Raw genomic sequence first — 24,496 nt, 5'->3', positions numbered from 1 at the left:
GTGTCACCTTATTTCAACATTTGTTAATGTCACCTAGAGGCCAGGACTGCAAAGAAGATTCAGTCCCTGCCCATGAAACTCTTAAGTCTTTTAAGGGAGACAACCTCATCTCCATATTTGATAAGAATACCATCATCCTTGGGCGGCACCTGTGGCTCAAAGGGGTAGGGCACCGGCCCCATATGCCAGAGGTGGTGGGTTCAAACCCAACCCTGGCCAAAAACTGAAAAAAAAAAAAAAAAGAATACCATCATCCATCCATTCAGTTGCTCAAGCTAATATCCTGTAAGATTCTTGGTTCTTTACTCTCATCATTCAGTGGAACCAGCAAGTCCTATAAGCGTATTTCTTTTTTTTTGTTGGGGATTCATTGAGGGTACAATAAGCCAGGTTACACTGATTGCAATTGTTAGGTTAAAGTCCCTCCTGCGATCATGTCTTGCCCCCAGAAGTTGTGGCACACACCAAGGCCCCGCACCCCTCCCTCCTTCACTCCAATTCCATCATACTCTTACATCTCCTCTGCCTGTCTCACCTGTTTCATGCCTTTCCCTCTAAGCCTCAGGGCTTCCCATGCACACACACCCCAACTCCACCTGCCTGTCTCAATCTTTTTTTTTTTCTTTTTAATGAGACAAAGTTTCACTTTTGCCCTTGGTAGAGTGCTTGGTGTCACAGCATACAGCAACCTCAAAGTCTTGGGTTTAAGTGATTCTCTTGCCTCAGCCTCCCATGTAGCTGGTACTACAGGCGCCTACCACAACGCCCAGCCATTTTTAGAGACACTCTGGCTCAGGCTGGTCTGGAACCTGTGAACTCAGGAATTCCACCTGCCTCAGCTTGCCAGAATACTAGGATTGCAGGCATGAGCCGCCGTGCCCAGCCCAACTTGGCTTTTTTCATTATTGTATTTAGCAGCCTGTGGAATCTTGTGTCTTTCACTAGAACCAAGGTCCCATGAACCAGGAGTGAGTCTTGTTCATAGCCACATGTCCCAAGGTGCAGGGCAGCACCTGGGACCCCATGAAGCAACTTGAGACCCATGAAAAGTGGTATTCCTGGGGCCAGAATATGTGAAATCTATTACAGAGCAAAAAATAGAGCTAAAGGCTGGGCATAGTGGCTCAAATTGATATTCCTAACATTTTGGAAGGCCAAGGTTGGAGGATTGCTCGAGGCCAGGAGTTGGAGTTGGCCTGGGTAACTTAAGCAAGACAGACTGCCCTCTACAAAAGATAAATTTAGCCAGGTAGTCCTAGGCTGAGGTAGGAGGATCCCCTGAACCTAGGAGTTAAGAGGCTACAGTGAGCTATTACAGTGCCACTCTAGCCTGGGTGACAGAGCGACACCCTGCCTCTGAAAAAACAACAAAAATAAAGCCTGGTGCGGTGGCTCATACCTGTAATCCTAGCACTCCGCAAGGCCGAGGGGGCTGGATTGCTTGATCTCAGGAGGTTTGAGACCTGCCTGAGCAAGACTCGTCTCTACTAAAAATGCAAAAACTAACCAGGCGTTTGGGCGGGCTCCTGTAGTTCAGCTACTTGAGAGGCTGAGGCAGGAGGATCGCGTGAACCCATGTGTTTGCTGTGAGCTACGACACCATAGCACTCTATCCAGGGTGACAGAGTGAGACTGTGTGCCCTTCCCCCCCCCAAAATATAAGTAGACAAAAAGAACTCTCACATTGGACTATAATATATAATCACCAGACTTTGTACTGGCACTACAAGGAGGAATTAACGTTGGGAGCTGTGGACAGGACTATGTAGACCTGAGCTTTCGTTTTTTTTTTTGTAGAGACAGAGTCTCACTGTACCGCCCTCGGGTAGAGTGCCGTAGCCTCACACGGCTCACAGCAACCTCTAACTCTTGGGCTTACGCGATTCTCTTGCCTCAGCCTCCCGAGCAGCTGGGACTACAGGCGCCCGCCACAACACCCGGCTATTTTGTTGTTGTTGTTTTTGTTGTAGTTTGGCCGGGGCTGGGCCTGAACCTGCCACCCTCGGCATATGGGGCCAGCGCCCTACTCACTGAGCCACAGGCGCCGCCCGACCTGAGCTTTCTATTCTCATGGAAACCACACCTAGGTACAGTGGGAGAAGGTTTTTTAAAGACCTAATGGGTTCAAAGGGAAAATCTGGGGATGAGATTCCGATGCGACAAGGAAAAGCTCTGGGGCTCGGTGAGCTCCGAAAGCGGCGCCACCATGCCTCCCTCCTGGCATGCGCAGGCGCACACTCCCCCCCCCACCCCCCGCCACCACCACCACGGAGCTTGCGCACTCCCGCGAGCTACGTCCATCCCAGACGTGCGGACACAGGCGTTTGCCTGTTTCCCTCCGCGCACCCCAGCTCCAGCTCCCGCTCACGGACTTGCGCAGATGCGCGCCCCATCCGGGACGTGCCGGCCCACACGCAGGCGGGCGCACCCCTTCCCGGCGCTGCCTGCGGGCGTGTGGACACGTGTGCGCTAGTCAGTCTGGGAGTGCCTGTCTGCGTCTGGCGCTCCGCTGGGCCCGGTGGCGCGGTCCCCGCACCTTCCTCGCGTCACCGTGACTCAGCATCCCCGCTGGGCGCGCCTCCCCGGAACAGTTGCTGAAAATCCATCGGTGGACATACAGCGCCCTGCTCCCGACTCGCGGTAGATTCCTGCCACTCCGGCTCCGGACCTGAAGGTCTCTTCTGGAATCTGCCTTCTTCGCCGAGAATCCCCCGCCTCAGTCCCTCCACCTTCACTCCCACGATCACCTGGCTTCCAAGCCCTGCTGAACTCCTGTCCAGCCACCCTCACTTACGGCCTGAGTTACCTAAAATATCCATGCCTCATTTTCCCTGTCTTTACAAAGGAGCTCTTGTTTGGAAATTTGCCTGCCACAGGCTGTAGTAAGTGCCAGTTTCACATATACCCAGTGGCTGTCTGCCGCTTTTCCAGGGCTGTATTAGGTTGAAAAGGAAATCTTTGCTGTGCAGCCTCAGGTCTATCCCTGGTCATGCTAACTTGCCTCCACTGTCAGCTTGCCCGCTTTGGTCCATTCCTCTGTCGGGAACCATATGATCTTGCTGAGAACTCTTGAAATTACCTGACTCTAGAGCAGGATCTGTTGGACTTCCTGAGCTACGCTTCCTTTTAATTCTCTTTAGTCCGTCGCTGGTCTGGAAACATAATCCCTCCAGGGTTCACTTCCCCCAGGATCCCAGAGATTGATTCTGAGCCCAGGACTTGGCACAACATAGGGTGGCAAGTTGTGATGGTGGTCGAAAACAGTACTGCTTCACGTTTTCAGAATATAAAATTACCTTACATTGATTCTTTCTTTTTTTTTCTCTCTTCTTTCTCTATCTCTTCTCACTCTGTCACCCTGTGTGGAGTCTGTGGCATCATAGCTCACAGCAACCTCAAACTCCAGGGTTCAAGTGCCTAAGCCTCCCCAGTAGCTGGGACTACAGGCACCAACGATACCCCACAGCTAGTTTTTCTATTTTTAATAGAGACGGGGTCTTGCCCTTGCTCAGGCTGATCTCAAACTCCTGAACTCAAACCATCCACCTGCCTCAGCCTCTCAGAGTGCTAGAATTACAGGTGTGAGCCACCATGTGCAGCCTTACTTTGATGTGTTTACAGATTCACCCCACTCCTCAAGACTGGACTGGAGGGTGGCGCCTGTGGCTCAGTGAGTAGGGTGCCGGCTCCATATGCCGAGGGTGGCGGGTTCGGACCCAGCCCCGGCCAAACTGCAACAGAAAAATAGCCAGGCGTTGTAGCGGGCGCCTGTAGTCCCAGCTGCTCTGGAGGCTGAGGCAAGAGATTCGGTAAGCCCAAGAGTTAGAGGTTGCTGTGAGCCGTGTGACGCCACGGCACTCTACCGAGGGCGGTACAGTGAGACTCTGTCTCTACAAAAAAAAAAAAAAAAAAGACTGGACTGGAGACAGCACCCCTCACTCTGGTGACCCTCTCATATTCTGTGTCTTTCCTCCTTTTTCTCATGGGATTCACCCTGTTGCCTCACACAGATGCTCTGATCTGGTCGCTGCAGTCATTGGCTGGGTTTTCCTGTCTCTATGCTGGCCCAAGCTCTGTCCTTTGCCTTTGGGATGCCATACTTCATCATTTCCACTAGTCAAATTAATATCACAGAAGCCTAATTGGTAGGCAGAACTGGGATGAGGAGGAGGGGAGAAGGGGCTTGCCTGCTATTGCACTTTATCTGCATCTTTTCCCTAAGGCTGAAGAAGCAGAAGTAGCAAGCCGTTAACAGGGCTGTGATTAAGACTAGGGCTCAGGCCAAGTGCGGTGGCTCATGCCTGTAATCCTAGCACTCTGGAAGCCCAAGACAGGTGGATCACTTGAGCTCAGGAGTTCAAGACCAGACTGAGCAAGAGTGAGCAGACTGTCACTTCTAAAAATAGAAAAACTAGCTGGGCTTGTTGTCAGGCACCTGTAGTCCCTGCTACTCAGGAGGCTGAGGCAAGAGGATCACTTGAGCCTAAGAGTTTGAGGTTGCCGTGAGCTATGATGATGCCATGGCACTCTACTCAGGGCGACAGAGTGAGACTCTGTCTCAAAAAAAGAAAAGAAAATCCATGTAATTTTGGAATTTTAAAGTACAATGTGAAAGTTAAAATAGTGTGGGGAAATCTGGAATAGTTGAAGCTGCTGGGAATCACAGAGGCCAAATTTCAAGGTGTATATTATGGAATGTTGTAAAGCAGGAGAGACCTTTAAAAGAGCAACTATCTGAAGCCTCACCTCCTGCCTCTTCTCCAATACTCCAAGCTGCGCCTGTGGGTTTTAGGTGGATTGGTGAGACCACTGGAGAAGACAGTGTGGCAATAGGCTGGTGAGCACCCACAAAATCTTTGGAAAGAATTGGAGCTGTAAATGACAACTGAAAACAACATAAATACCAAGGGGAATCATTGATTTCCATTCTAGCTGCTGGCCTCAGGAATTTGGACCCTGTGAGGTTTACCCTGGCATTTCTCTGGGGTCATTCTCTCCATTGTCTTCCTTGAGACCTCAGGGACTGAACTATCAGCTCTGTTCTTTCAGATGTGCAGCCATTGTTGAGACAGTGTCACTTTGGGGACCCCAGTAGAGTGCCGAGGCGTCACAGCTCACAGCAACCTCAAACTCTTGGGCTTAAGTGATCTTCTTGCCTCAGCCTCCCAAGTAGCTGGAACTACAGGTGCCGGCCACGACGCGTGGCTATTTTTAGAGATGGGGTCTTGTTCTAGCTCAGGCTAGTCTCAAACTCCTAAGCTCAAGCAATCCAGCTGCCTCAGCCTCCTAGAATGCTAGGAGTATAGATGTGAGCCACTGTTTTCTTTTTTTTTAATTATTTATTTATTTTTGGCCGGGGCTGGGTTTGAACCCACCACCTCCAGCATATGGGACCAGCGCCCTACCCCTTTGAGCCACAGGCACCACCCTGTTTTTGTTTTTTAAGACACAGTCTCACTGTCACCCTGGGTAGAGTGCCATGGCATCAATGTAGCTCACAGCAACCTCAAACTCTTGGGCTTGAGTAATCGTCTTGCCTCAGCCTTTTTAGTAGCTGGAATTTTAGGCGTCCACAACCACAACTGGCTAGTTTTTCTATTTTTAGTAGAGATAGGGATCTCACTCTTGCTCAGGCTGGTCTCGAACTCCTGAGCTCAGGTGATCCACCTACCTTGGCTTCCCAGGTTGCTGGGATTACAGGTGTGAGCCACCTTGCCTAGCCCACAAAAAGCAAAGACTTTCTCCTGCCGGCTGCAGGGCCCTAGGAAAGGACCATTTGGCTGGCTTAGGTCATGCATGCATCAGCAATGCAATCAGGCCAGGGAAGAAACACCAGGACAAAAGGTAATGGTTTAGAACGAACACAGTAGTTATCATTGAAAAGAACCTAGTAGAAAAAACGAGAGTCAGTTGGGCTACAGTCAGTGACTTCTGAGACTAGCCTTCCTGCTGGGTGAGGTTCTGTTCTGAAATTGGATTTGGGGGTGAGAGTGCTGCTCTGTGCAGAGTAAATGGCTCCAATTGGAAACCCTGGCTGGAGTGTTTCTGCTCCAGACTATTGGGGTTGGGCTGAATGTGGAAGGTCAGTTATGTTTTGCTTGGGTTTTAGAGGCAGGATCTTGTTTGTTACCAAGACTGGAGTGCAGCGGTGATACCACAGCTCACCGAAGCCTCAACTTTGAGCTTAAGTCATCCTTCTGCCTCAGCCTCCGTAGCTGGAATTATAGATGCTTGCCACAATGCCCTTCTGTGTAAGTTCAGTTAAAATTTATAGAGGTGACAGTTCTCAGAGAAGGGCCCTGTGGACAGGGTCATATTCTGGATACTCATTTCTTCAGTTTCCAGCCCCTTCCTAGTTTCCTTTTTTTTTTTTTTTTGAGACAGAGTCTCATTATGTCACCCTCGGTAGAGAGCTGTGGCATCATAGCTCACAGCAACCTCAAACTCTTGGGCTTAAGTGATTCTCCTGCCTCAGCCTCCCAAGTAGCTGGGACTACAGATGCCTGCCACAATGCCTGGCTATTTTCTTGTTGCAGTTGTCATTGTTTAGCTGGCCAGGGCTGGGTTTGAACCCACCAGCCTGGGTGTATGTGGCTGGCACCGTAACCACTGTGCTACCGATGCTGAGCCACCTGGTTTCCTTTTTCATCTTTAGTACCCCAAATCATTCTGAACAGGGAGTAAAAACCCATTTGTGGAGGCCAGAGGTGGTGGCAACTGTATGAAGTTAGGAGATGAGTGAGAAGACCTAGGCCTGGGACTGAGGCAGGACAGGACACACTGTGTGGTTGGCTGATCTTTCTGGGGATCCACGTGATGAAGAAGTTCAATATTGAAGTCCCCGGGTCTTGGACCTCTTATATCTGACTGTATTTATTTCCTTTTGTCCAGCTTGTGACTTTACATGTTATCTGATCACTGACTCCCAAGTTTCTCCTGCAGCTCAGCCCTTCTCTCCCCTGTACTCTAGGCATGAATACCCAAACTTAGCACATCTGCAAACCAGATCATGCTCTTCCCCCCCAAAGCTTGCATCTTTCTTAGTCTACCTCACTTTGATGAGAATGTCATTTTTTTCCAAGATCTCAGATCAAAAACTTGATGTCACCCTGACCCTTCCCTCTCTCACCAGGGAAGTGTCAACTCACTCACAATCTGTTCAGACCATGGAGCCCAGCTCTCACTACCTTAAGCAAAGCCATCTCCCTCCCTGGAAGGCTATTGCGATAGCCTTCTCTCTGAGGTCCTTCCATCCCTGCTGTGTTGTCACTTGGATCCTTTGTGAAACATGTCAGATGCTTCCCTCTTCTGCTTAGAGCTGTCCAGTGCCTTCTCATCAATCAGAACAAAAACCAAAGTTCTTGCAATGAATCACAAGGTCCTATGTGATCTCTTTGTTTTCCCTTCCCTCTCTGCCCTCATCTTCTTTCCCTTTCCCTTCATTCACCCCTCTCCGGCCACACTTGCCTTCTCCTATTTCTGGAACGTCTTAAGTATGCTCTTGTGTGGGGAATTTGGCAGTTGCTGTTCTCTTTGCCTGAACACTTTCCTTCCTGATACCCAGTTGGCTTTCTCCCTCACCATCAGGCTTTTGCTCAAATGGCCTTTCATCACTGAGTTTTTTCTTTTCTTTTACTTTCTTTTGAAATAGTCTGACCTGGGTAGAGTGCCGTCCCATCATCAGAGCTCACAGCAATATTCAACTTCTGAGCTCAAGTGATCCTCTGGCCTTAGCCTCCCAAGTAGCTGGGACTACAAATGGGTGGCTAATTTTTCCATTTTTAGTGGAGATTTTTTTTGTTTGTTTGTTTGTTTTTCAGTTTTTGGCTGGGGCCGGGTTTGCACCTGCCACCTCCAGTATATGGGGCCGGCGCCCTACTCCTTGAGCCACAAGCACCACCCAGTTTTTTGTTTTTATTTTTATTTTTTGAGACAGAGTCTCAAGCTGTTGCTCTTGGTAGAGTGCTGTAGCATCACAGCTCACAGCAACCTCAAACTCTTGGGCTTAAGCGATTCTCCTGCTTCAGCGTCTCAAGTAGCTGGGACTACAGGCGCCTGCCACAACACCCGGCTATTTTTTTTTTACAGTTGTCATTGTTGTTTAGCAGGCCTGGGCCGGGTTGGAACGCGCCAGCCTTGGTGTATTTGGCCGGCGCCGTAACCACTGAGCGAGGAGCGCCGCCCGTGGAGACGGGTCTTGCTCTTGCTCAGGTTGCTCTCAAACTACTGAACTCAAGCCAGCCATCCACCTCGGCCTTCCAGAGTGCCAGGATTGATTACAGGCATGAGCCACCAAGCCCGGCCATCAGTGAGTTTTTTCTTGACCACTCAATCTAAAATTGCCACCCTTTTTCGCAGCACCCTTTTCAGCTTGCTTTTCCTCAGTAGCACTTACCAGCATCTGCCATATCGTATATTTCACTTATTACTTGGTATTTATGTACCCACAGCACCCGGAACACTACCTGTAACATGGAAGATGTTGATAGAGTTTTGGTGAATGAATGAATGAATTGGACCAAGGCGGAGAGCTCGGCCTCTGGCTCCAGTCCCTCAGTCGCTTCCAGGCAGAGCGGCGGCGTAAGGAGAGCCGAGCGGGGGGCCCCCACACCCCCGAGCAGCGGCGGCGCTGGAGCAGGGCCTCCCAGCGGGCCGCTGGGGAGCGGGGCGGGGCCTCGCGGGGCAGGGCGTGGCCCGGCGCCTGCGCCATAAAGGCCGCCCCGAGCCCCGGGCCGCCGGCCGCCCACCTCGTTCCTGCTCGGCTCGTGTCCGGGTCACTGCAACCTTCTAGTCCCGCCATGGCCGCGCTCACCCGGGACCCGCAGTTCCAGAAGCTGCAGCAGTGGTACCGCGAGCACGGCTCCGAGCTCAACCTGCGCACCCTTTTCGAAGCCAACAAGGAGCGCTTCAACCATTTCAGGTGCGCGCTCGGGGCCGGACGCGGGGGCTGCGACGTGCGCGGCCTGGATCTGGGCCCGCGGGGCTGGGGCCGGGGAGCCGTGACCGGGGGCTCCGGGGCGGCGGTTCCCGGGGATGCCCGGGTCGCGAACCGGGGCCCAGGCCGAGGCCGCACTTCGTCCTTGAAGTCTCCTTGGAGCGGGTTTCCCGGGCTCCCGGGCTCGCCCGTGGTCTCGGGGGCGGGGCTGCCTGGTCTGGAGGAGCAGCGGGCTTCTCCATCCGCACGTCACCCTCCGCTCGTCTCCTCTGCGGCCCCGGCCATTTAAGAAAGGGTCCCTCTGGCCGTGGTGAGGAGAGGCCTTCGCTGACGCAGCGGGCGTCAAAGGTCTGTCCCTTGCACCTGCTCCTGGCCAAACGAGCTTTGGACCGGCTGCAGGGTGAGCAGGCCCGGGAGGTTTGCCGGGAGCCGCTGTGGAAAGGTGGAGGTGTTGGGGCGTGATTCCTGCTGCGGAGGCCCGGGAATGCCTGGGGTAATGGGAAGCAGTGGCGGAAGAAATCACGGGCCGGGATGCTTCCAACCATGCTCCGGTCTCTGATGCTGGGGGTGGGGTGGGACGGGAGGAGTGTCTGTGGCCTAGAAGTCCTCGTTGGCCAGTCCTCTTATCTGGATGGGCGCCTGAGTACGTGGAGGCAGAGAGTGAAAGCTCTGGGAGGGGGTAATCACCCACTGGGCTTGCAGGGGCAGCTGCACCCAGCTTAACCGGGATTGGGACCTATCCTTTTTGCTGCGTCTAGGTTCTTTGACAATGCCCTCTTGAGCTGTGCTGCTGCTGCAGGTCAGCCTAGTGGGCAGGCAGGTAACAGACACCACCACTGCACAGCCTTTTTTGGGTGTGGCACTGGGAGGACATTTCCTGGGGAAGCAGCTCGAGCTGCTGCTGTTGCTGCTGCTGGTCTGGTCAGAGGGGATGGGCTATGGAGATCTAGGGTGTGGTGAGCAGCTTCTGCATCTTTCTGCAGCTTAACCCTCAACACCAACCATGGGCATATTCTGCTGGATTACTCCAAGAACCTTGTGACGGAGGAGGTGATGAAGATCCTGGTGGACCTGGTAATGTTCTGCTTTGGGAGGCTTGCCCTGTGACCTAGGGCATGGAGGGCGAACATCATCTTCTGTTCCTTCTCTCAGTAGACCTTGTAACTGCTTCTGTGCTGAAGGAGGTCTCTGAGCACCTGTCCCAGCGGGCCATCCATCAGCAGCCTTCCTTGTGCTTTGGGGCTTGGACTTGTGGTGGCTCATGTGGGTGAGACCGGGCCTCGGGGTCTTCTCTTCCTAGGCCAAGTCCAGGGGTGTGGAGGCTGCCCGGGAGCGCATGTTCAATGGCGAGAAGATCAATTATACTGAGGTGAGCAGGTTTGGTCGACACCAGGTTCCGCCTCCCCTCTTGGGCCTCTTCCTTCCCTTTGGGTTCATCTGACTGTTAGTGGCATTACCCCGTCTTAACCTCCTTCTCTTGAGCAATGCTTTTGCTTAATGAGGGACCTAAAGGCCTTTTGCCCTGGGCTAGTTGCTTGGCTTTAGGGTGTGTCTTCCCCAAGATTGTCAGGCTGGGTTTGGTGAGTTCCTTGGAATGGCTAAAAGTATCTCTCCAGGGACTAACACATTTCAAACCTCAAAGAAGAGGGGTTTTTTTTTCTTTTCTTTTTTTTTTGACACAGGATCTCATTTTCTTGCCCCTGATAGAGTGCCATGGCGTCACAGCTCACAGCAACCTCAAACTTTTGGGCTCAAGCAATCCTCTTGCCTCAGCCTCCCAAGTATCTGGGACTGCAGGGCACCTGCCACAATGCCCAGCTAGTTTTTAGAGATGGGGTCTGTCTTGCTCTTGCTCAGGCTGGTCTCCAACTCGTGAGGCTTAAGCAATCCACCCACCGAGGCCTCCCAGAGGGAAGAGGGTTTCTTTTTTTTTTTTGAGACAGAGTCTCATTATGTCGCCCTCGGTAGAGTGCAATGGCATCACAGCTCACAGCAACCTCAAACTCTTGGGCTCAAGCAATTCTCTTGCCTCAGCCTCCCAAGTTGCTGTGACTACAGGCACCTAGCTACAACACCTGGCTATTTTTTTTTTTTTTTTAATTTATTGTTGTCATTGTTGTTTAGTAGGCCCTGGCAAAGTTCGAACTCACTAGCCCATGTGGCCTGTGCTCTAACCACTGAGTTACAGGCGCCACACCGGAAGAGGGTTTCTTAAGGCTTGCTCAGACATTTTCTTGGAGAACTTAACTCTGATATATCCTTGCTGCAAATTTTATTAGTGAAGAGAAGAATTTTTTTTTTTTTTTTTTTTTTTTTGTGCATGTGTGTGAAAAGAAGAATTTTATGTCACAAAAGACCTCAGTCTCTTCAGCAGTAGGCCTTGGTAGGAAGCAGTGGTAAGGCCAGGCCTTGTGGGCCTTGCTCACGATTTGCTATGGAAGCCTGGGAGTATACTCGGAGTTTTTGTCCTTGTGGTGTTATTTTCTTCCTTTTACATATGAGGAATCCAAGGCTCAGAGGTCAAGTTGCTTATCCAAGACATGACAGCTGTAAGGGGCAGAGCAGGGATTCACACTCAATCTGTCTTGCGCTGCTGGGCTAGGCTGAGAGAGGCTGCAGGCAGGGAGGGCTTCCTGGAGGTGGGGGGTGGTGGTGGTACATTTGCCTATGGAAGGTTGGGCAGGCTTGGGGTCGGGCAGGGTGGCATGCAGCCCTTTGCATTAGTGAGCCTCACCAGGTTGGAATCCCAGGATTGTCCTTTTCCCGCCCACCTGGGGTTTTTAGGGGGCAGGAAAGGTACCCGCTCCACCCCCGCAGGGCTGGGCCATTTAACTCATGTGGCCAGGCCAGCTGCCTGGGACCTGTCACAGACTTTAGGTCTGAATTGGTTTCCGGAAGTTGGTAGTGATGCCACTGCCTGGGGAGAGAAGCTTGAGTTGCCCGCCTTGATCCTTATCCAGGGGGCTTAGGACGCTTTCCAAAAGGTGCCAGCAGACACCATGTACTCTTCCAAGGAGGATGAGGTTACCTCAGGCTTAATGAGCTCTGGCCCTCAGAAGGCAGTTCGTGCTGGCTTCCGAAGTGTGCTGTCACCATTCTCAGTCTTGGCTCCCTGTTCTTTCCTCTGGCTGTTCGTGCCTTGAGCATCTATAATAACTTCTCAGGGCCTGTCCCAGGCACGTTCAGGTTACCCGCTATCCCCTTCTGACTGCAACACATGCTTTACTTTCCCCAGACTCCTGGGGTAGGGAGCTCCTACTTCCATAAACATATAGGGGTTCTCGGTATAAGACCATGACACTGACAGAGGCCTCAAGGCTTGCCCATCTAGTGGATAGAGGACTGAGGTGACTCTCTGGACCACACTGCACCATGCCCAGCTGGGAGTGTGGCTGCCCCGGCGTGAGAGGGGGTCTTCACACTCTGACCCTTGCCCCCAGGATCGGGCAGTGTTACATGTGGCCCTGCGGAACCAGTCAAACACACCCATTCTGGTGGATGGCAGGGATGTGATGCCAGAGGTCAACCGAATTCTGGACAAGATGAAAACTTTCTGCCAGGTAAGTAGTGTGGTCAGGCTGGACTTGCCCTTGGCTATGTATACATGTGTTTGGGAATCTGGAAGCCCTGATGGGCAGCTCCTCCATTCTCCTTAGAGGCAGGACTCAGACCCTCACTCTAGCCTGAGGTAGGGGTGGCCTGTGTGATCACTGACCCTGGGATCTCTGCTGAGCCTCAAGTTTCTCTAGCCCTGCTCTGAGGGATCCCAGGGCTGGCAGCAGTGGACATAGTCTCTTTCCTGAATAATAAACACCTGTGGGCTCACGTGCTCAAGCTGGCGAGGGGCAGAAACCTGAAATAAAAAATGGGCTCCCGAGAGACAGAATAGTGGGGGAGACTTGCATTTCCCTCTTTCTTTTCTTTCCTTGTTTCTTTCTTCCTTCTTTCCCCACCCCTTCTCCCTCCCTCTCTGTCGACAAAGTAGAGTGCTGTGGTGTCCTCATAGCTCACAGCAACCTCAAACTCCTAGGTTCAAGTAATCTTCCTGCCTTTAGCCTCCCAAGTAGCTGGGACTGCAGGCACCCACCACCTGGCTAGTTTTTTCTACTTTTAGTAGAGACAGAGTCTCACTCTTGCTCAGGCGATCCACCCACCTCGGCTGTCCAGACTGCTAGGATTACAGTGAGCACCACTCCCGACCAAGACTTGCGTTTTCTAACCTCGTTAGTCATATGTCCTTATTGCATCATCCAGAATCAGCCAAAAGAAAAGTTGTGAAAGTGCCTCAACTCTACCCCCTGCTCACTTCCCAGAGGCAGCATCTACAAAGCTTCCCGTGCTGGTGTGATGGTTCATGCCTATAATCGTAGGGCTTTAGTATGGCTTGAGGTCAGGAGTTCAACACCAACCCAGAAAACATTATGACACACCATCCCTAAAAGAAAAATTATCCAGGTCTGGTGCTGGGCACTTACAGTCCCAGCCCCTCAGGACGCTGAGGCGGGAGTATCATTTGGACTCAGTAGTTTGAACTGTGATCGTGCCACTTGTACTCCACCCAGGGCATAGAGCAAGATCTTATCTCAAAGAAAAAACAAAAAAAGATTAAATAAAAAAGTTTCCTGTGGAATCTTCCAAAATGTTACTTTGCATGTATTAGCATATGCACGCACCTGCTGTCTCCTCTTTGAAACACAGACACTTCACTTGTACACACACATACAGGTTCCTTTTCTCCCTACGCTTCTGCAGCATGTTCCCACTTAGAAATAAATATGTCGGAGGTGTCCCTGTGTCACTGTCAGTGCACATAACCATGCCTACTCCTTTTCCTGTGTATGTCAGGCAGGGAGAGGGGTTGCCTCAGAAACCAGCTAAATATCCCCACTATTGCCTCAACGTCTATCCCAGGAGTGTTTCTGCAAAAGTCAGCAGACATCCCCCAGCCTAAAGTACAGGGTGATGTCTGGGGGCCATGTGTCTCCACGAGTGTGAGTGTGTCTGTCTGTATGGACTGTGCATGCCCTGCGGGTGATCATCCAAGCTCATCTCGAAGCCAGGCGTTGTGGCGGGCCAGGCGTTGTGGCGGGCGCCTGTAGTCCCAGCTGCTTGGGAGGCTGAGGCAAGAGAATCACGTAAGCCCAAGAGTTAGAGGTTGCTGTGAGCCGTGTGACGTCATGGCACTGTACCAGAGGGCCGTACAGTGAGACTGTCTCTACAAAAAAAATACAAGCTTGTCTCGAAGAGCAGTGGCCCTTGTGTGTGGCTGGTCAAAGTCTGGTTGATTTGGCCAGGGGCCACTTTTAGACCTGAAAATGATGCTGGCAGTAGGAGGTGATCTTGGTGTTGATCCTGAAGGCCTGGCAGCCTTAGGAGTGGGACTTCCTAGAGGAAGAAGCCTGAGATCCAAATGGGAACCTGGATTCTCTTAGGTTGAGGATCCAAATGGGAACCTGGATTCCAGAATGTCTCTTAGGGTGGTCAGTCCGTGTGACAGGCTCTGGGTGTGGGTGGGGAAGGGCATTTCTAGCCCTATGCTGTGAGTGCCAGAAATGATGTGTCTCAGAAACTGGGGCTCTGTTTGAGCAATCGTAGTGTGCTCTGGCATACACAGAGCACTGTGGACAGTGTAACATACCATCCCTAAAAAAAGAAATTATGGACGGAGTGCCACTGACCGTCTGGAGTCCTGTTTCCAGGAAAGTCCTTCCTTGAAGCTGGCCCCTAGAGTACCTGACTCAGATTGGGTGGGGTTTTTATAATTCAAAGAAAGTTACTTTTTCTTTTTCTTTTTTTTTTTTTTGAGACGCAGTCCCACTTTCTCGCCCTCCATAGAGTGTAGTGGTGTCACACAGCCCACAGCAACCTCCAGCTCCTGGGCTTAGGCAATTCTCTTGCCTCAGCCTCCTGAATAATCACTACAGGCGTGTGCTACAACACCTGGCTATTTTTTTTTTTTTTGTAGAGACAGGGTCTCACTTTATGGCCCTCGGTAGAGTGCCGTGGCCTCACACAGCTCACAGCAACCTCCAACTCCTGGGCTTAAGCGATTCTCTTGCCTCAGCCTCCCGAGTAGCTGGGACTACAGGCGCCCGCCACAACGCCCGGCTATTTTTGGTTGCAGTTTGGCTGAGGCCGGGTTTGAACCCGCCACCCTCGGTATATGGGGCCGGCGCCTTACCGACGGAGCCACAGGTGCCACCCAACACCTGGCTATTTTTTTTGTTGCCGTTTGGCTGGGGCCGGGTTTGAACCTGCCACCCTCGGTATATGGGGCCGGCACCCTACTCACTGAGCCAGAGGTGCCGCCCTCAAAGAAAGTTTCTGAACAGCAGCAATTCCATGGTGAGACACATTCCCCATGGCTGTACTCTGGAAAGCTTGCCAAGATGGGGTGAAGATGTTCAGTGTGACCTTGATCATAGTGGCAAAACCTGAAACCCACCTGCACTCATTCTCAGAGGACTTATCAGTAAAACCAGTGTATATACACGTATTATAGTCCTGGATGCACTTAGGAATTAGGGAGCTGCTACTGGATTGACTTGCTGTGTCATTCAGGATACAGTAGGACATTGAAAACAGAAGTTACAGAGTTGGTGGGCGGTGAAAGGCTTTCTCTGGTCAAATAAAGGATATATCTAGTTATATTAAAGATAAACACAGTGCTTGCTTCGGCAGCACATATACTAAAATTGGAACGATACAGAGAAGATTAGCATGGCCCCTGCACAAGGATGACACACAAATTCGTGAAGTTCCATATTTAAAAAAAAAAAAAAGATAAACACATTAACCCCTTTGGGGGATGCTTTTTTTTTTTTTGAGACAGAGCCTCAAGCTGTCGCCCTGGGTAGAGTGCTGTAATGTCACAGCTCACAGCAACCTCCAACTCTTGGGCTTAAGCGATTCTCTTGCCTCAGCTTCCCAGTAGCTGGGACTACAGGCGCCGCCACAACGCCTGGCTAAGGAGGATGCTTTATTATAATCCTTGGTGTTGAGATTGAAGAATGAGAAGTTGAGCAGCTTATTTCTTTGTGTATTAATGGAAATTTTCCCATGGCAGTCAATTAGTTTATTTAAATTTAAAATAAAAGTCACTGGGTCTTGGCTCGGCACCTGTAGCTCAAGCAGCTAAGGCGCCAGCCACATACACCAGAGCTGGCAGGTTCGAATCCAGCCCAGGCCTGCCAAACAACAATGACAACTACAACCAAAAAATAGCCGGGCGTTGTGGTAGGTGCCTGTAGTCCCAGCTACTTGGGAGGCTGAGGCAAGAGAATCGCTTAAGCCCAGGAGTTGGAGGTTGCTGTGAACTATGATGTCATAGCACTCTACCCAGGGTGACAGCTTAAGGCTCTGTCTCCAAAAAAAAAAAAAAAGTTACTGGGTCTTGGTTTTTGGGAAAGACATGAGTATGTATTACTTCTCTTTCTTTCTTTCTTTCTTTTTTTTTTTGGTGAGACAGTCTCAAGCTGTCGCCCTAGGTAGAGTGCCATGGTTTTATAGCTCACAGCAACCTCCAACTTGGGCTCAAGTGATCCTCTTACCTCAGTTTTTCTATTTTTAGAAAAACTTGCTTTTGCTCAGGCTGGTTTTGAACTTGTGAGCTCAAGTAATCGGCAATCTACCTGCCTCGGCCTCCCAGTGTGCTGGGATTATAGGTGTGAGCCCTCTCTCCTGGCCTTGTATTACTTTTCTATTGATGTGTAGGAATTACTTTAAAACTTGGCAGCTGAAAACAGGAGTTGCTACTTTTATTTCTTTTTAGTTTTTATTTTATCTTATTATTATTTTATTTATTTATTTATTTTTTGAGACAGAGTCTCACTATGTAGCCCTTGGTACAGGGCCGTGGCATCATAGCTCATAGCAACCTCAAACTCTTGGGCTTAAGCGATTCTCTTGCCTCAGCCTCCCAAGTAGCTGGGACTATAGGCGCCCGCCACAACACCTGGCTATTTTTTGTTATAGTTGTCAATGCTCAGCTGGCCTGGGCTGGGTTCAGACCCATCAGCCTCGGTGTATGTGGCTGATGCCGTAACCACTGTGCTATGGGTGCTGAGCCTTTTTTTTTCTTTTCTTTTCGTGTTTTATATTTTTTATTTTTATTTTTTGGACAGAGTCTCACTTTGTCGCCCCTGGTAGAGTGCTGTAGCGTCATAGCTCACAGCAAACCTCAGATTCTTAGGCTCAGATTCTCTTGCCTCAGCCTCCTGAGTAGTTGGGACTACAGGCACCTGCCACAACAATAAGGAGCCATGGGTGCCGGCCTTACTGTTTTTTTCCTTTTTTGAGATAGGATCTCTCTCTGTTGCATAGACTAGAGTGCAGTGGCGTCATCGGAGCTCACAGCAACCTCAAACTCCCAGGCTCACTCAATCCTCCTGCCTCAGCCTCCTGAGTAGCTGGAACTACAGGCACATGCCAACACATCCAGCTGATTTTTCTGTGTTTAATAGAGATGGGGTCTTAAACTCCTGGTTTCAATCAATCCCCTGCCTCAGCCTCTCAGAATGCTAAGACTATAGGTGTGAACCGCTGTGCCTAGCCTAGAGAATTACTTTTTTTTGTTTTGAGGCAGAGTCTTACTGTGTTACCCTGGGTAGAGTGCTGTGGTGACACAGCTCACAGCAACCTCCAACTCCTGGGCTTGAGCAATCATCTTGTCTCAGCCTCCTCAGTAGCTGGAACTATAGGCATCAGCCACCACACCTGGCTAGTTTTTTCTAATCTTAGTAGAGACGGGATCTCACTCTTGCTCAGGCTAGTCTCGAGCTCCTAAACTCAAGCAATCCACCTGCCTCGGCCTTCCAGAGTGCTGGGATTACAGGCTGTGCCTGGCCCTAGGTAATTAGTTTTTAAAAAGAGGGGAGGAAATGAAAGGCACACAGTAGCAGTTCTGAAATTCAGCAGGACACACATTGTCAATTATTTGGTTAGGACTCAAGGCCTGGGAACAAGGCTTTAAGGCTCTTGACTTCACTCTTAAGCACTCTTTTTATATGACATGTAAAAACTGCACAGTGTTCTCAGCCTGTTTACTACCTGTGCTAGCGTGGGTGTCCTAAAGCCTCTTTTTCTTTCATACTATTTCTGTCCCTTTCAGTCCAAGCTGGTGGTATTTCTGACAATTCAGTTATTTTTAAAACTTTGTGGGTCTCTTATGAGCTTATGGGGGGAGGGTTCCACACCATTAGGCCAGAGCCATCCCTGCAGGATTTTGCAAGATAAATCCTTTTCTACTTTTGCTTCTGAGGCAGAGATAATACCCTTAAGCTTCTTAGAAGCAGCCTCCAGCTCTTGGGCTTAAGCGATTCTCTTGCCTCAGCCTCCCAAGTAGCTGGGACTATAGGCGCCCGCCACAATGCCCAGCTAATTTTTGTTGCAACTGTCATTATTTAGCCAGCCCAGGCTGGGCTCGAACCCGCCGGCCTTGGTGTATGTGGCTGGCGCCATAACCGCTGTTCTCTGGGCGCCAAGCCAGTAGCTCCCACTCTTGGCTTTATCTTTCTTTACACTGTGCTGTTGTGATGGTGCCCGCCATTTGATCTTTACAAAGGAACCATCTCTTACTTATAGCATCACTCCTTGCCTGGAAAGTCTGGGAACTTTCAAACCCAACATTTCCCAGCTCCTTTTTGTTCTTCGTGTAGCTTATTTCTCCCCTATTACAGTTTGTTGTAAGCACCAAGATGCCAGGAAGTTCTTTCAACATAGTGTAAAAAACCTCTGTGGCTACACCATCCAGATTTTACTAGGTATACCTTTCACTTTCCCTGTGGATTCAGGCAACAGGGTTGTTCAACTTCTGCCACTACAAAACAAGGATTCTTTTCCCCCCAATTCCCAGTAACGCTTTCCTTCCTTTTTTTTTTTTTTCCCCTGCAATTTCTGGCCGGGGGCTGGGTTTGAACCCACCACCTCCAGCATATGGGGCCCGTGCCCTACCCCTTTGAGCCACAGGCACCTCCCCTCCTTCCTTGTCTTTAAGCCCCTACCAGTGGCCTCCTTGAGAACTAGCAGGCTTTGGCTCACAGTCGCTTCCGTTTTTTTATTTTTTAGGCTCTCATTAACTCTCTCCTCAAAGTCATTCCATCTGTGACCTACATGTTTATGTTTTCATGAAGACCTCAGGCCACTTCTGGTACCAAAATCTGCATTAGTTATCTATCGTTGTACAAATTACGCCAAAACCTTAAGTCAGCAGGAAATATTTATTATCTCCCAGGGTTCAGGAGTGGCTCCCCTGGTTGATCATGGTTTCGGGAGGTCTCTTAGGGGGTTGTAGTCAAGATACTGGCTGGGGCTGCAGTTATTGGAAGGACTGGCAGGTTCTGGAGGATTTTCTTCGAAGGTAGTTCCCATATACAAATAGCAAGTTTGTGCTGCCTGTTGGAGAAGGCCTCAGTTCCTTGCCACGTGGGCTGTTCAGAGGACTGTGTTGAGTGTCTTCACGGCATGGTAGGTGGTTTCCCCCAAAGCAGGTGATCCAGGAGAGCAAAGGAAGCTGCACATTCTTTCATGACTACACCTTTGAAGTCCCTCTCCATGTTTTTCTATTTCTTTCTTTTTTTTGAGACAGAGTCTCAAGCTGTTGCTCTGAGTAGAGTGCCGTGGCGTCATAGCTCAAACTCTTTGGCTTAAGTGATTCTCTTTTCTCACTCTCCCAAATAGCTGGGACTACAGGGGCCCACCATAATGTTCGGCTATTTTTTGGTTGTAGTTATCATTATTGTTTGGCAAACCCGGGCTGGATTCGAACCTGCCACCTCCGGTGTATGTGGCTGGCACCTTAGCTGCTGAGCTACAGGCTTTGAGTCCCTCTCCATCTTTTTCATACCCGATGGATGCCCAGGTCAGCCCTGTTGAGGACGGGAGGGAACTATCTAGGGAGTATGAAGTCCAGGAGGCAGGAGGCAGTGGAGTCCCGTTAGACATGGACTCCATGTCTGCTGTTTCTGTCCTCCACACAAACCAGTCATAGTAGCTGGCATTTCTCATCGTCTGGGCTTCATTAGCTTCTGCTGAGATTCCCCCTGGTTGTGCAAATTCTGACAATGCTACTGTGAAAGGGGTGACACCCCACTTTTCTAAGGAGGAAATAGAGGCCAGGTAGGAATGACTGTGGCTGGGATCTACCACTCTGGTCTGAAGAGACTCCTGCTGGGGCCTGAAAGTTGGGACTGAGGCACAGGGACACAGAAATGATGATGTTTGTGAGCAGCGGCTTGACCACAGGGGTTTGGGCTGACCACATGTTCCTGCCCTGTGCCAGCGTGTGCGGAGTGGTGAATGGAAGGGCTACACAGGCAAGGCCATCACGGACGTCATCAACATCGGCATCGGAGGCTCCAACCTGGTAAGGAGAGGACTGCCTGAGGCTGGAGTGACGGGCTGGAAGCTATTGGTCCCACCCCAGGGCCTTGGTTTCTCCACTGATGGGACCTGGCTGTCCACACCTCTTGTAGGCCCTGGAATCTTGTTCTCTGATGCGACATTTCCCCACAGGGGCCCCTCATGGTGACTGAAGCCCTTAAGCCATACTCCTCAGATGGTCCCCGGGTCTGGTTTGTCTCCAACATTGATGGAACCCACATTTTCAAAACCCTGGCCAACCTGAGCCCCGATTCTTCCCTGTTCATCATTGCCTCCAAGGTATGGGCTCTGACGCTGCCTGACCCCCAGAGTGTGCATGTTGGGGTGGGGAGGGATGGATGCTTTGCCATTGCCCTGGGCGTCAGCCACTCCTGCCAGCTCTGAAGTGAACCATGCTTTGTGGATTGGGTCGACACAGCTGCCCTCAGACTGTCCCTTTCTCTAACAGACAGCAAATACAGGCAGAGCTGATGAAAGCCTGACTGGATTGATGTGAACTTTTGTCTTCAGGCCATACCCTCTTATTTTGTGGGGTCTCTGCTCAGCCTCAGACTGGTCTCTACTTTCCTCTTTTTTTCTTTCTTTTTTTTTTGAGACAGAGTCTCACCGTGTCGCCCTCGGTACAGTGCCATTGCGTCACAGCTCACAGCAACCTCAAACTCTTGGGCTTACGCAATTCTCTTGCCTTAGCCTCCCAAGTAGCTGGGACTACAGGCCACAATGCCCAGCTGTATTTTTGTTGTAGTTGTCGTTGTTGTTTAGTAGGCCCGGGCCAGGTTCGAACCTGCCAACCTCAGTGTATGTGGCTGGTGCTCGAGCTGCTGAGCTACAGGCACCAAGCCTGGTCTCTACTTTCTTTTTTTTTTTCTTTTTGAGGTTAATGTAAAGGAAGTTTAATGGTTTTATTTCATTTTTATTTTATTTTATTTTTATTAAATCATGGTCTCTACTTTCTTATAGATCTTTATGTTTACTCCTTTCTGATCCCAGAGCCATGCCTCGATAATACAGGGTCTCTCTTGTCATTTATGCTCTGTTTACTTGCATTAATGCACATAAAATACCATAAGAATTTCATCTGGGCCAGGAAAGGTGGCTCACGCCTGTAATCCCAGGACTCTGGGAGGCCAAGGCGGTGGATTACTTGAGTTCAGGAGTTGGAGACCAGTCTGAGCATGATCAAGACCTCATCTCTACTAAAAATAGAAAAACTAACTGGGCGTTGGTGGTGGGCGCCTGTAGTCGCAGCTACTCAGGAGGCTGAGGCAAGAGGATCACTCGAACCCTGGCATTTGAGGTTGCTATGAGCTATGACACCATGGCACTCAACCCAGGGTGAAAGAGAGAGACAGGAGTCTCAAAAAAAAAAAAAGAATTTTCTCTGAATTCTGAGACACAGCCCTGCCGGAGCTGCAGGAAGAGAGCAGTGAGACTGACCTGCAGGGTTCGTGAGGTTGGGGATGGAGGTGGGGTGTCGCTTTTACTAGGATCCTCATTTCTCTGGTTATAACGGGCTGGAATTCCAAGACAATGCTGTGACTTCATCGTGGCTGTGTGTGCCTGCGGGCTGGAGGTTACCTGGAGTAACTGTCACTGCCTACAAATACTCCTTTTGACACCTGGACACCAACTTGGCTGCTGCTGCAGAGCCCTGGCTGGAGGCCACACATGCCCCCGATCTCAGGGCCAACTGTTGTCCTCTTTGGTTGCAGACGTTTACCACGCAGGAGACCATCACGAATGCAGAAACAGCAAAGGAGTGGTTCCTCCTGACAGCCAAGGATGTGAGTCGGGAGTGGGGCCTTCCTTGTGGCGGGTTGTGGGCTGGGAAAGAGCCCTGTTTCTCCTAAAGTTGGAAGCAGCAGATAGCCTTTCTCTGAGGCCTGCCTTTGTTTATCTCTGGCTTTGCCAGCGCTGGACACAGCAGACATGACAGCTTCTGCTCCAACTAGCTGAGAGCCCTTTTATGGCCTTTTCTTTAGGTTCTTTGACCCTCCAAGATCTGTGCCTAGCCATTCCCATTTTATAAGGGGGGTACATCCCTGGGCCTAGTATGATTGTGAGGGGCGATAGGCAGGTTGGTGGGTGACTTCTGTCTTTGTGACCTTGACCTGGGCTGCCTCCAGCAGCCTCAGAACCAAGTACTGGGCACAGTTACTCCTGTGCAGAGCCTTGGTTTCTCCAGCATAGGAAGATCACTACCCTCGGATGGCCCCTCTGGGGTGGGTTTGGTGTAATGTGGCTCTCTGTCTCTTACAGCCCTCTGCAGTTGCAAAGCATTTTGTTGCCCTGTCCACCAACACGGTAAGTGCCCCAGTGGCCTCATGTTACCTCACTGGGAGGGCACCGGCCACATTAGATCAGGGCCTTTCAGAATATAAGAGTTGAAGCTGGCATGGTGGCTCACATCTGTAATCCTAGTACTTTGGGGAGGCTGAGGCAGGTGGATCGTTTGAGTTCATGGGTTCAAGACCAGCCTGAGCAAGAGCGAGACCCTGTTTCTACTAAAAATAGAAGATGTGGTGGTGGGTACTTGTAGTACCAGCTACTTGGCAGACTGAGGCAGGAGGATCACTTGAGCCCAGGGGTTTGAGGTTGCTATGAGCTGTGACACCATGGCACTCTACCCAGGGCAACAGAGTGAGACTCTATCTCAAAAATAAATAAATAAATAAATAAATAAAAATTAAAAGAATACAAGAGCCGAGATGTTCACATGTTTGAAGGCTCTTGGTTTGGCTGGTAGGATGGAAGGGTTGGTCGTCTGTGGGCTGTAAGCCATCCTTGCTTTTTTGACATTCTCTTCTTCAGTCTCTGCAGCCCTGAGGAGGGGCCTGTGGGCGGTGGGACCATGGTAACCCTTTCCGTCTCCCAGGCCTGACTGGTACCCCTTATGTTCCATACGCATGACCTGCCAAAGGCCTCAGCCTCTCCCCAGTTGGGATATGCTGGGTGTTGAGGGGAGGTATCCTGTTCTTCACTTAATCACATTAAGCCCCAGTGAAGGGATTCGACATTTTGCCCCCCACTTAGTGATCATGTAAGTTAGTGACACCAGGCGATTAGAACTGAGTCACCTGGGCGGCGCCTGTGGCTCAAAGGGGTAGGGCACCGGCCCCATATGCCAGAGGTGGCAGGTTCAAACCCAGCCCCAGCCAAAAACTGCAGAAGAAAAAAAAAAGAACTGAGTCACCTGCGTACCCGTTCTTAACTGCCTGCCTGGCTGTGAGGTTGTGCAAGGTCAGGGAAGGGAGGCTCAGCAGGGCTCAGTGAGGGTGTGCTCCAGGAGTGACAGCACCAGTCAACCTTGCATGTCGCTTGCTGTGTGGCAGACACTGAGCTGAGCTGTGTCAGCTGGGAAACATACCCAAGTCATCTTGGGCTGACCTGCCCGATGGAGGATGTTCTAAGGCTGGCTCACCCTAGCACCGTGGGCTGCCTCCTGCAGGCAGAGCTCAGGCCCGACAGTAGGGCTTCTCCTGTGGGGAATAGGTAGGGAGTTGCTGGCCCTGTCTGCCCAGGGGACTAGAATATGTGCAGAGCAGGCTTGGTTCTCTCCTTCAGGCTTCCTGGGGCAGAGTCTCTTTCCCAGGTATAGGAAGGGCTATGTGTTGTCTGGCCTGGGGGATGGACCCTGCACATGCTTGGGCAGGCTCCCAGACATCCTGAAGGGGCATCCTCTGGTGTCCTGGACCGGCCCAGGTATGGACCAGGTCCTCACATAGGATGTGCAGCCCCCTCAGCACAGATTCGCTGGCACAGTTACTGGTATGGTGGATGTGAGCTGGCCTGGTGTCAGCCTTGAGTGGTCAGACCCTGGGCCCCACTCAAGACTCCTAGGCTGCTCACCTCTGTCCTGCAGGGCTCTGGGGAAGGAAAGGGGGGTGGGACCAGGTACAAGACAGGTCCCCTCCTCCTGGAGCTCCTGCTCATGTCTTCCTACCAGACACGTCCTTCATCTCTCTCCCTTTGCCTTTTTAGAACAAAGTGAAAGAGTTTGGAATCGACCCTGCAAACATGTTCGAGTTCTGGGATGTAAGTACTGGCACTTCCTGCCCTGGGTGAATGATGTGTTCTTGCCAAGTCTGACCACTGAGCCAGCCACAGATGGACAGATGGGGGGTGGGGGGCAGGAGGTCAGGTTAGTATTTATTAAGTACCTGTTATATACCTAGCTTTAGG

The 24,496-nt window shown here is 50.9% G+C and overlaps 1 protein-coding gene and 1 non-coding gene across 2 annotated transcripts in view; both read left to right on the top strand.

Annotated features, from left to right (window-relative positions):
* Window positions 1–8,686: 8,686 nt before the first annotated feature.
* GPI (glucose-6-phosphate isomerase) overlaps window positions 8,687–24,496 on the top strand; it is a 35,842-nt gene continuing 20,032 nt past the window's right edge. Inside the window, exons 1-9 of the mRNA XM_053608249.1 lie at window positions 8,687–8,920; window positions 9,919–10,009; window positions 10,236–10,304; window positions 12,376–12,495; window positions 20,214–20,297; window positions 20,447–20,593; window positions 22,027–22,098; window positions 22,574–22,618; window positions 24,296–24,349. Of these exons, the coding sequence (XP_053464224.1) occupies window positions 8,799–8,920; window positions 9,919–10,009; window positions 10,236–10,304; window positions 12,376–12,495; window positions 20,214–20,297; window positions 20,447–20,593; window positions 22,027–22,098; window positions 22,574–22,618; window positions 24,296–24,349 (804 nt within the window). The 5' untranslated portion in view covers window positions 8,687–8,798. The remainder of the gene's footprint in view (window positions 8,921–9,918; window positions 10,010–10,235; window positions 10,305–12,375; window positions 12,496–20,213; window positions 20,298–20,446; window positions 20,594–22,026; window positions 22,099–22,573; window positions 22,619–24,295; window positions 24,350–24,496) is intronic.
* Window positions 15,601–15,705, top strand: LOC128597830 (U6 spliceosomal RNA). Its single transcript, XR_008383388.1, has one exon. It is a non-coding gene; the product is annotated as a U6 spliceosomal RNA (small nuclear RNA).

The sequence above is a fragment of the Nycticebus coucang genome, chromosome 10 (assembly GCF_027406575.1).
Source record: "Nycticebus coucang isolate mNycCou1 chromosome 10, mNycCou1.pri, whole genome shotgun sequence".
Classification (NCBI taxonomy): Eukaryota; Metazoa; Chordata; class Mammalia; order Primates; family Lorisidae; genus Nycticebus; species Nycticebus coucang.
The sequence above is the reverse complement of the archived record's forward strand: the minus strand, read 5'-3'. Positions and strand labels throughout refer to the sequence as shown.